The following is a 10981-nucleotide window of genomic DNA, read 5'->3' as shown; positions in this document are numbered from 1 at the left end:
CTTCCTCCTCCCCTCTCCCCCTCCCCCTCCCCATCCTCCTCCTCCTCCTCCTCCACTCCCCTCCAAGCCTGAGCTCCACATTCCTCTACCTGCAGCCCCAGTGAGACACTCTCCCTCTGCCAAGCATGCTAACACTTTCTTCTTATCTGCTCTACAGAGAAAACCCAGCTACCAACACAGACCACACTGACAACACACAGTGGCACACTTGTGTGTAACTGTATTTGTGCTGCATGTGCATGTGGACATGTGTTCACACAAGCATCTGAATTGTATAATACTTGCGCGCATTTTAAATACTCAGAGACCAAGCCATCAGATTATGCTGTTTATTAAGGATCAAATGGGGCTGCTTTAAGGAGTACAGGAGAAGTAACAGTGTCCCCTCTTCTTTGGTTCTGGGTACAAGAGGGCGAAGACAGAAACCCTTTGTTGTGGTTGGTTCCACTCAAAGTGAAACTGTGCCGGTGGGGTGGGCTGGCTACTCTCGCTTGGTTGTCTGCTAGTCCTCTTCTTGGACACAGAGCTAGCTTGTTCATAGGCAGGAGCTAGGACAAAAGTCCAGTAGGCGAGGACGCCTAGACTGGCAGGCAGCATGTTGAGCACAGAGGCAAAGGCTGACAGAGAGGACAGGCTGAAGTGGAGCTGAGCTGAGGTGAAGCTAGAGCTCCCCCAGAGTGTGCACTGAAAGTGCACCTGTCCTGGTAATCCAGAGCTGTCCCGGCTCAGAAGACACTGGAGGGAGAAAGGGGCTGGCCAAATCCAGGGATCCAGGAGCAGTGGGAAGGGGTCATAGGGGAGACACTAAGCTTGGGCACAGGGGGTCCTGAGGGAAGGAGGGCACAGGCTGTCCTCTACCGACCACCTTTCTTGGAGGAGGTGCTCAGGCTGGAACCCTTCGCTAGAGTATCCTTGTAGTCACTGGCACTGCCTCGGCTCCGGCTTTCCCCACCACGGACACTGCACACTCCAGAGATGCAGCTGGTGCTGTTGGCTACATAGCCACCGCTGACAGTGCTGGGCCGGAAGCCATAGCCTCCGCTGCCGCTGGTGCTGCTGATGATGGCTGCAAAGGGAGAGCTGGGCTCAACGCCACCTCATCAGAGCTGGGCAGAGAGACTCTCCTTTCCCCAAGACAGACATGGCTCTTCTAGGACCTAGTCACAGCCATTCCCTCTCCCCTAGAGAGAATATCCCAAAGGCCCTTTCCCCCACTTTCTGTTCTTGGTTCATTCAGCTTACACCCAATGTGGCTGAGTCTTAGCCTACTGATGCTCAGAAGTCCATCTCCTTCAAGCAGGTGCCCACGCACCCACTTGTCCTGGACACCCACCACTGTCCCTCCTGTCAGTGGCTTTACTAAATGTCCTGTCTCCAATGTCTCTCCCCTGCTGGCTCCCCACAGACAGCAACTTCTGGAAAGCTCTGGTTTAACTCTGGTTTAGCTTTCTAGTCCTACCAAGAGACCCAGATTCAATACTGCCAGCTTGAGGTTCCCTTCTGGAATCCCTTCACCCACATCTCAAGTCCCCTGCCCAGATATGATTGCAACTTGCAAACCCAGTCTCCTAAGCCTTAGCACAGACCCACGATCACTGTCTCAGAACATGCCCTTTGTTTCCCATCTCCCATGGCAATGGCCATCCCTCACTACCATCCTCTGGGAAGCAGAATGATAAGGTTAAAAGAGCCATGGGGTGGCAGGAAATTGGGAGATCTGGGCTGTGGCCATGGCTTTGCCATCTGGCTTTGTGATCTCAGCAAAGCTTTTCCCTCTCTGATTCTTAGATTCCTTCATCTGTACACACAGGGTGTGACTACAACTTTAATCCAAACACACTTCTACAACTTCAGTCCAAGCACACAAGTACTTACAGATGCTGACAGGGGAAGGGTATTCTCCTGACATCCTGTTAAAAGAGGAAAATAAAATGAGAAGGGACATCTGCAGAGTCTTCAAAGCCACTCTCCCCGGCCAGCCTGATACAGGCTTCTGAACACAGGGGCACTTGTAGAAACTTCAGCACTGTCTTGGCCCAAGCAGTCTAAGAAGCTTTGGAAGAGAGCCCTGAATCTTTGGGGTAAACAGGCAACAAGATGGACCAAATAATAGTTTTCAGGAGGCATGTGTTTGAGGGCAGTCCGTCCCCCTTCCCAGTGTCAGGCCACAGCAAGGCTTCTCTTTCCTTAGCACACCAGGGACATCTCTGTGTCCTGAAGTAGCTGGCCTGGCACACCTCTGCCAAGCTCACAGTGTATCCAGGCAGGTAAGGAAGATGGACCAAGGACCCTAACAGAGGAACAAGGTTCAGGGGAAGTGGAATGCTCCCAGACATACTAGGGAGGCTGTGAGTGATGAATGAACTGTGGATATGGCTACTTCTGTTTTGTTTTGTTTTGTTTTACTTTGTTGTTTGTTTGTTTGTTTGTTTGTTTGTTTGAGACAGGGTCCCATGTAGCCCAGGCTGGCTTCAAACTCACTATGTAGTCATGTATGACCTTGAACTTCTGATCTTCCTACCTCTACCTCGGAAGTGCCGAGATTACAGGCCTGAGTTACCACACTGGGTTTTATGTGATTATAGGAATCAAACTCATGGCTTCACACTTGCTAAGCAAGAGAACTCTATCAACTGAGCTATACCTCCAGCCTGACTGATGCTACCGATTGCTATTTTTGTTCCTATTGTCATCACCCCACTGATCCCCAAGAGCTTGTGTTTTCTGGATAAATATGTGCAGATTTTCTCCTTTGGTTCTTTGGTGGCGTCTTACCTGAGCACACTCCACTCACCTGCACTCCTCGCTCTCCAGCAGCTTGCGGTAGGTGGCGATCTCCATATCCAGGGCCAGCTTTAGACTCATGAGCTCCTGGTACTCTCGTAGCATCCGGGCCAGCTCCTCCTTGGCCTGGTGCAGGGCACTCTCCAGCTCATCCAGCTTGGCCCGGGCATCCTTAAGGGCACTGTCCCCTCGCTCCTCAGCATCAGCAATGGCTGTCTCCAGATTAGACGCCTAGGTGAGGAAGTCAAGAAATTAGAAAACTGGAAGAAGGCTTGGGTGTTGTCTGTAGCCAAACCTCTCCCATTCCTTAAGATCTGGCAGTAGACGTGCTCATTCTGTTAGGTACAAACCAAACTTCTGCTCTGATTAAAGGGGCTGGAAAACAGTCCCAGATCTCAGCTGTATGCCTGTGTTCAGATGTCTGTGGTGAGGGGAGAGTATGCCCCCTGCCCTCTGGAGACCAGGGTCACTTGAGCATCACTTTGGCACCCAGACATTGACTGAGCTGCCCTATGGCAGGCTATGCAGTAAGTGACTTTCTGTTGCTGAGTTGTTTAGAGTCTGTGCTAGGTGCAATGCCAGCTACTGCCCAGATGCATGACCCACAAGCCAGGGCCACAGGGAGACTTCCAGGACTGGCTATTATTTGCCAAGTGCTCACTGTATATCCAGTACCACCCATTCCATGTCTTAGCACATTTGATCCTCCTGACTCCCTATGAAGTGAGAACAGGTGAGTTGTCCACAGAGCTGTTGTGTTAAAGCCCATGGGAGACTAGGAAGAACATGGAACAGGAGGTCCAGCCTCCTGGTCAAGAGACCTTGGTTGAAGGACCAGCTCTGCTTCTTAGCAGTGATGCACCCCATTTAACCTCACCGAGCCTCCCTTCATCTGGTACAGAGAGGATGAGAACATTGTTCCAGACGGTCTTTGCAGGGATTCAGTGAGACAGAATGACAGGCACTGCTGCTGTTTCGTTATATCTGCACCTTCTGTCCCCACTGCTAACACGAGGCCATCTACTACATTCCTGGGAGTGACTCCTGCTTTACTGGGTGGTCCCCGAGCCCATTTCCCCTTCTCAGCTACATCAGTGATGTTTATTAAGCTGCTGCTATATGCAGGCACAGTGCTAGAAGTCAAGGAAGCACAAAGCAGCCAGCTCCCTGACTCCTTTCAGTGCAGAGGGCATGAGTCTCAGGCAACTGTCAGGAAGTTCCAGACACTGGCAGAGGCACAAGGAAGCACAGACACCTGGGAGCACATCCTGTGGGAAGCGGCATAAACCGGCTTGGGGGCCCCAGGGAAGGCTTCCTGAGAAAGAGGAGCGTGCCCGAGAAGAGGTGCTGGGAATGAATAGGAAAGGAAAGGGGGCACCCAGAGATAACCAAGGGCTGGAGCAGTACCTCACTTGTCATGACAGACATCTGGGAGACTGAAGTCCTCAACCTCCTCCAGTGCCCTCCACTGAACTCTCTACCTCTGGCCACAAGCTGAGATCCCTTACCTGCTTCTTTGCATTCTCAATCTCTGAACGGAGTCTCTGGATGAATCGGCTCAGCTCAGTGATTTCATTCTTGGTGTTTTTGAGGTCATCCCCATGGCGACCAGCTGCCAGCTGCAGCTCCTGGAACTGGAAAACCCAAAGCACAAAGGATGGATACGTGTACCAGCACAGAGGATGTGAGGTCCCCACATCGCTGAGCTCATGGCATCAGCGCACAGTGGATGCTGGCATAGACACTGCCTCTGCCCAGGGTGTAATCAGGCTCAGTCCTCCTATCTGTTGGTGTCGTCACACCTCCCAGCCCCTGGCCCAGCCTCAGCCTCCCCACCTTGGTCTGGTACAGGGCCTCCGCCTCGGCCTTGCTCTTCAGAGCGATGTCCTCATACTGAGCGCGGACCTCATCGATGATGCTGTCCAGGTCCAGGTTCCGGTTGTTATCCATAGACAGGATGACTGACATGTCGCTGATGTGGGACTGGATCTGAGCCATCTCCTACAGGGGCGATGGAGGGGGGGAGTTCTTCTGAGCTTGACCACTGTCAAATTCTAGTGATGCCAACATAGGACCTGGAACCCAAGGTTATCACCTCTCCGGGGGAAGCAGATGCCTTGCTGGGCCCCAAGTTCTCTCACCATGGAGTAAAGCCTTGGAGTAGGAGAAGGGGCTCCCAGGAATGACATGAGAGTGAATGGCTGACTTGGGGGCCTCCCTGAGAACTGGAGCCTTAGTGACTCTCCCAGCCCCTAGACTAGAAGAATGCAGTAGGGAGAGGCTTACGGCTTCATAGAGACACTTGAAGAATTTGATGTCCTGGTCCATGGAGTCCACCTTGGCCTGCAGCTCCACTTTATTGGCATAAGCCGCATCCACATCCTATGAAAGAAGCCCAGCCATCCATGTCGCCACTGATGCAGTCCGGGTGACACCTGCCCCCAGCCCAGCTGCCCTGCTAGAGGAAGGAGACACTGTCTTCTCCTTACGTGGCCAGGAGGAAGGCAGTGGGGCAGTTGAAGGTACAGCTCCACATCCCGAGAATCTGTTCTATGGCAGGATGAGGTGCCCCTCAGGAAGGGAGCCCCAGCCAAATGCTGTCAGAGGTGTCTTTGCAACGTCTGAACCGGGTCCCACCACTGCAGGGAGTCTCTCATGCCATGACCCTCCCTGCCCCTTCACTCCTCTTCCTGGACAGCCTTTCACCTGGTCCCCTGTATTCCCTTTCTCTCTGTATCGGCCCATTTGGGGGCTGGTGGCAGAGCACACTGGCAGACTCGGCCCCCCTAGTCGGCCCCCAGCCTTGAGATTGCCTTCTACTCACCTTCTTTAGCAGCACAAACTCATTCTCGGCAGCTGTCCGCCGGTTGATCTCCTCCTCGTACCTGTGGGAAGGCCAAGGCTCGTGGCTTACATCCTTCACTAAGTGTGCCCAGGGAAGGCACTGAGCAAGGAGAAGGCCAGCAGAAGGGCACAGAGTACTAAAGAGCCAGCCAAGCAAGGGAGGCTTCCTGGAGGAGGGGACCTGGTGGCTAAATATGGAAGAAGGGGGTTGGTGACGATCCAGTGTGGGAAATGAGGAAGCAGGGATAAAATGGCCCATGGGAAACCAGATGCAGGAAGCAAGCTGTTCCGCACTGAATGTGAGCAGAAACCCAGATTACCAAGTGTTTCCATGCACTTCTTAGACACAGGTGCTCTGAGAATATGAGTTTACCCAACACTGACCCCAAGCCAGGGCTTTGAAAATGGCCCAGATACTTGGATATTTGCCCCAAGTGCCAGGTCAGAGGCTGGGGATCAGGGAATAAGCTCCAGGTTTTTGATGGGGTGATTCTACTTGGTATAGCCTAGAACACAATTCTCCACCTCCAAAACGTTTAAGCCAAAGCGGCTACTGAGGCCCCTCAGAGGGACAGGGGTATCTGTCCAGTGACAAAGTTCCTCCTCACTCACCTCTTCTTGTAATCCTCTACCACGTCACGCACGTTCCTCAGTTCTGAGTCCAGCCTCACTCTGTCCCCAGACAGCGTCTCCAGCTGCTTCCGCATGTTGCTGATGTAGCCCTCGAGGATAGGCTCCAGGTTGTTCTTGCAGTTGTTCAGGTCCAGCTGCTGCAGCAGCTCCCACTTGGTCTCCAGCACCTGGTTCTGTTGCTCCAGGAAGCGCACCTGCAACCCAAAGCCCATAGGCCTCATCACACCTTTTGTTCAAGGGCGTTCCACAAAGTTCTCTGTCTGCATTGTCTCCTTTAGCCCTGTACAGCTGTGCAAGGCAGGCACATTGTTAGTTATGCTCAGTGGAGGGGAAACTGAGGCATAGAGAAGAGCTGCTTCTTTCCAAGGTCAAGCAGTTTATAAGTGGCAGAGCTCAGAATTAAACCCAGACACATGTCCCTGTACTGTGGGCATCCAGTCACTCAGAGCCATGCCAGAGCAGGACATGAGCACACCTCAAGACGGGCCAGGCACATCATCTACTGGAATGACACCTGCTCTGAAGACAGGGCGTGCTCTCCATCTTATGGCTTGTCAATGAATAGTGAGGCTAGGGATCAAGGTCAAGGGCTTCTGGGCATTTAAACTTCCTGCACCAGGCCCCAGCCCATCTCTACTCACAGCTGCTGCCTGTCCTCTAAGTCCAACTCTCAAAACCACCCTCTGTGGAGCAAGCATGGAGCAGGAGCGAGATGCACAGATAGAGCCTGGCCTTCACTGGGCCAGAGAACTCACCTGGGGTGATCGACATGATCCTGTCTGGCTTTAGGGGGCATAGCTTTTTAAATGTGACTTCTTTTCCTATCTGTACACATAGGTACACACATGATCCTGTCTGGCTTTAGGGGGCATAGCTTTTTAAATGTGACTTCTTTTAGTATCTGTACACATAGGTACACATCTGTACACATAGGTACCTGTCTGTACACATAGGTACATATCTGTACACATAGGTACATCTGAGCAAGGCTATGGAACAGGACATCGGAATACTGTCTGGAGTTCTGTGCTGAAATAAATTCCACATCAAACTGCTGATCTTTAGCAGATTATCTAGCATTTGGTTTAGTTTAACCAATCCTGTGTATTTACTCTTCCTGTGTATGAGTAAAGCATTAACCACCTCTGGGATGCTATAGTACCGGCATGCCACTAACACAGCTAGGTCACTGATAGGACTCACCACTTCCTCTGGCTGCCTGAGGTAAAGGGACTGCACTGCTCCTATGCCCAAAGTTCCTCAAGAACTATCCGGGTTTGGGGATTCCTTCAATACTCCCTGAGCAGAACATCTTCATCTTTTCATGTGTCTGAACTTGCCTGAGGACAGGCAGCAGCTGTGAGTAGAGAGGGGTTGGGGCCTGGTGCAGGAAGGCCAGGACAGTCCACACAGGAAGACCAGCACTGCAGATCCTGGCCAGGTTCTGTGCCAGTGGCCATAGGCTCTGTCCTGGGTTATAATACCTGACTCTCATGGAACCAGCATGGCCCTTTAGTCTCTGCCCCTGGATCCAGAGTAGGAGGGTAAAAGTCCAGCCCTGCCTGGCCTCCAAGTGGCATTAAGCGCAGTATCGGCCTCCATGGGTTTGCTGACCCATAAGCTGGAGACAGCCATTTCTCATTTACTACAACCAGCAGGCTGGCTGGGCTGGAGGATTTCTTGAGGCCTAAAGTTCCTCTGTTTCCTGGCACCCTTCCCCTAGCTCAGACATAAAAGTATGCAACAACATCCATAGTTGTTGAAGGACCTAGTGTGAATCAGGGATTATGGAAATTCATGTGAGCATTCTTTCCTAAACTAACACAACCCCCAAAGGAAGGTCATGATTTCCATATAAGAGGTGAGGACATGAAGGTCCAGAACAGGACAAGCAGCTCTCTCAAAGCCACCCAGATGGTTGGTAATGGGCCAGGTCTGACTCCAGAGTACCTCACATCCCTAGCACGATTCTGCCTTTCAAGAGAGCCCTTGACCCCTGAACCAAACACCCATGGTGGAAACATCCATTAGCCCAAAGGGCCCAGAGTGGCCATAGACCCATCCATATTCCTGAGCCGCTGGGCACGTGATGACAGCACAGAGATCCTTGTGCAAGACACTGAGATAACAGAATGTACCTTCCTTGTCCTGTATCCAACTCCAGTCACTCATGCTGTCATAAGAAGAGGAGAGAATTGTTCCCAGCTACCCCAGTCTTTGCAGACCCACCTTGTCAATGAAGGAGGCGAACTTGTTGTTCAGCGCCTTGATCTGCTCCCGCTCCTGGGCCCGCACCTTCTGGATCTCCGGGTCCAGCTCCACATTGAGTGGGGCCAGGAGGCTCTCATTGACTGTGACCTGGTGGATGCCTCCAGGTGGGCACACGGTCGGGCACACAGGTCCCAGGGCCACACTGCCAAAGATGCTGCCAGCAAAGCCACTGGCCCGGTTCCGGCCAAATCCATAACCTCCGTTCTTCCCGCTGCCACTGGCCATGTTGAGGGTGATGCTCCTGGCACCTCCAAGGCTGTAGAGGCTCCGACTGCCAAAGCCCCCACTGAGCCCTTTGCCCCCTGCCCTGTAGGAGGATGAGCTGCCTCCAGACAGCACGGCGGAGCAGCCACTGAAGCCCCTGCTGGCAGCTCCGGACTTGCAGGTGGTGTATTGGCGGCTCATGTCGCTGCTGGAGATGGATTACAAGGTGCGGGAGAGAGAAGGCAAATCCCACGGAGGTTGTGCTGGCTGCAGTGAGGACCAGCAGGTGCTTTTATATGTGTTTGGCACTGGGCTTGCGGATGGGCAGTGGAGAGCTTAATTCGTGGGTTTGGCTTGCCTGGGAGCAAGAAGTCATTTTCTCTCTGCTGAGCCAGAGATTGGCCCTCACTACCTCTGAAACAACATGAAACTGTCAAATTGCTGGGCTTGCAAACCTTGCTCAGGTAATTTGGGTCTTATCTAATTAACCTGCTGTTATAAGGTAATTTGCCGTAGGCCTCAGCCTCTTCAGGGGCATGTCACTGGCACTCCACCATCTCTCTGGGATTAATCTATGTGGTTAGCTTCCTTACAGGGGTTGGCATTAACTTTTAGGACAGGGCAGGCCACTGACTGGGGGCTCCACCATCTGTGTCCTCTGCCCCAGAGAGGAAAAGCCTAGTCAGGCAGCCATCCTCTCCAAGCCTCATAAAGATGTAAGAGCTACAGAGGGAAGTGGCTCTCTCTATCGGGGGACTAGGATAGAGAGAGTCTTTCCTTAGCAAGGGACCTGAGCAGCCCAGGCCACAGAAGCTATGGGCACGTGGTAACCATATGTTTGACATGCTGTCTAGAGAGTTGGATGCCCCTACTGCACCTCTCAAACACTCATAGTAAACTGGGGTGGGATGGGCTGAAGGAAGGGACAAGCTTTTTGCTCACTGATGAAGACTCAACTGGCAGGAGGTGGAGAGGGTGGAGGGAGGCTGGACATGGTCTAGAGAGTTCAAGGCAAACTCATGGAGGTTCTGTTTCATCATACCTCACTCTCTTACCGTGTGCCTCTGCTAGTGAGAACAGGAATGGGCTGTCCATCATTCAAGCAAAGAAACACCATCACCATGAGCCCTGACTTCAGCTATGCCAGGCCCAAGAATTCAGGAACTGAGTCTGACGGGGACCATTCCCAGAAGGCCAAACGCAACACAACTAAGTCCAACCCCCACACCCAGTGTGGGGCAGTGGAGAGCCAGGGAACACCATGCCAAACAGTCTTCTGGTGTCTGATCCAGAGGCTCTACATGCTGTCTGCTCCATCCTGGGTCATTGACTTCCGTTGACGGATCCCAGTGCCCTCCAATAATCACCCTGTTCAGCTCATGGCTGGTCCATCCCTGGAGAATGGCTTCTCCAAAAGATCCCTTCATGGTGCAATGGGCCCAGAGGGGAGAAGAATCCAGGCGCAGGCTGAGCTGAGGCTCTGTTGGGCCTGGGCTTAGAACTCACTTCCTCTCATCCCTTCCTTTCCCTTCCACTTCCACCTCTCATCTTGTCATCATTGCTGATATCAAAACAGCATCACTGCCCTCTTCCTGCCGTCTTCCCCTCCTCTTCCCCCATCCTCCATTTATTTCCCTCCCCCTCCCTCTTGTTCTCTTGCTCCATCCTGCCCTCCTCACAGGTCTTCCTGGGCCAACGAAGCCTGGGTCTGATCTCTGCTCCCCTCCCTCAGCCCTGTGCCCTTCGCTGTGTGGAAAGGCGGTGGCTGTGGAGGCAGCTCCCTCATGTTCTGCAGGCTAGATCATGTGTCATCGTGGTTTCCCTTCGTAAGGATGGTAGAAGCTTCTCCGGACCAAGAGGCCATTCAGTGTGCTCCTCCTCCCTCCACCCTCCTCTCTCCCTCTTCTTTCCCCTTGGTTAGCCTCCACTGAATGTACACCAGATAATCTACCATTCTGCTCAGTTCTGGGGATACAGGACTTTGTGGTGTAACGTAGAAGGTCCTTCTGTGCTTTGGAGTACACTCCTGACAGTGTTTCCTGTCAATGGCTTTTCCAGCTGTACATTTCTTAAACATATATGGCAGCACCCAAGCCTAGCCAGCACTGTCCTGTGTCCCCTGCCCCAACCCACTCACAGTCCCTTGCTTCTCCCTGCCTGCCTTTAAACATCTCAGCCACTGGCCTCATGTTCTCTCTCCAGCTTTTTGCCAAGCTGCTCCCTTCAAGCCTAGACCACTTCTCTC

The 10981-nt window shown here is 52.7% G+C and overlaps 1 protein-coding gene across 1 annotated transcript; it reads right to left on the bottom strand.

Annotated features, from left to right (window-relative positions):
• Window positions 1-330: 330 nt before the first annotated feature.
• Krt71 (keratin 71) lies at window positions 331-9006 on the bottom strand. Its single transcript, XM_008839976.1, has 9 exons — window positions 8491-9006; window positions 6241-6455; window positions 5609-5669; window positions 5071-5166; window positions 4621-4785; window positions 4293-4418; window positions 2795-3015; window positions 1876-1910; window positions 331-1066 (listed from the first exon to the last, which is right to left on the bottom strand). The coding sequence occupies exons 1-9, from the start codon at window positions 8935-8937 to the stop codon at window positions 855-857; spliced, it is 1578 nt and encodes a 525-aa protein (XP_008838198.1). The 5' UTR covers window positions 8938-9006; the 3' UTR covers window positions 331-854.
• Window positions 9007-10981: the final 1975 nt, after the last annotated feature.

The sequence above is a fragment of the Nannospalax galili genome, unplaced genomic scaffold, assembly GCF_000622305.1.
Source record: "Nannospalax galili isolate Female #2095 unplaced genomic scaffold, S.galili_v1.0 scaffold979, whole genome shotgun sequence".
NCBI lineage: Eukaryota > Metazoa > Chordata > Mammalia > Rodentia > Spalacidae > Nannospalax > Nannospalax galili.
This window is presented reverse-complemented; position numbering and strand designations above follow the sequence as displayed.

Coding starts and splice junctions, on each gene's coding strand:
- Krt71 (XM_008839976.1), bottom strand. CDS start 8,937: ATGAGCCGCCAATACACCACCTGCAAGTCCGGAGCTGCCAGCAGGGGC. Junction 3,016..4,292: donor TTGAGAATGCAAAGAAGCAG/GTAAGGGATCTC, acceptor TTCCTCACCTAG/GCGTCTAATCTGGAGACAGC. Junction 1,067..1,875: donor CCCTTCCCCTGTCAGCATCT/GTAAGTACTTGT, acceptor CTCCCTTTGCAG/CCATCATCAGCAGCACCAGC.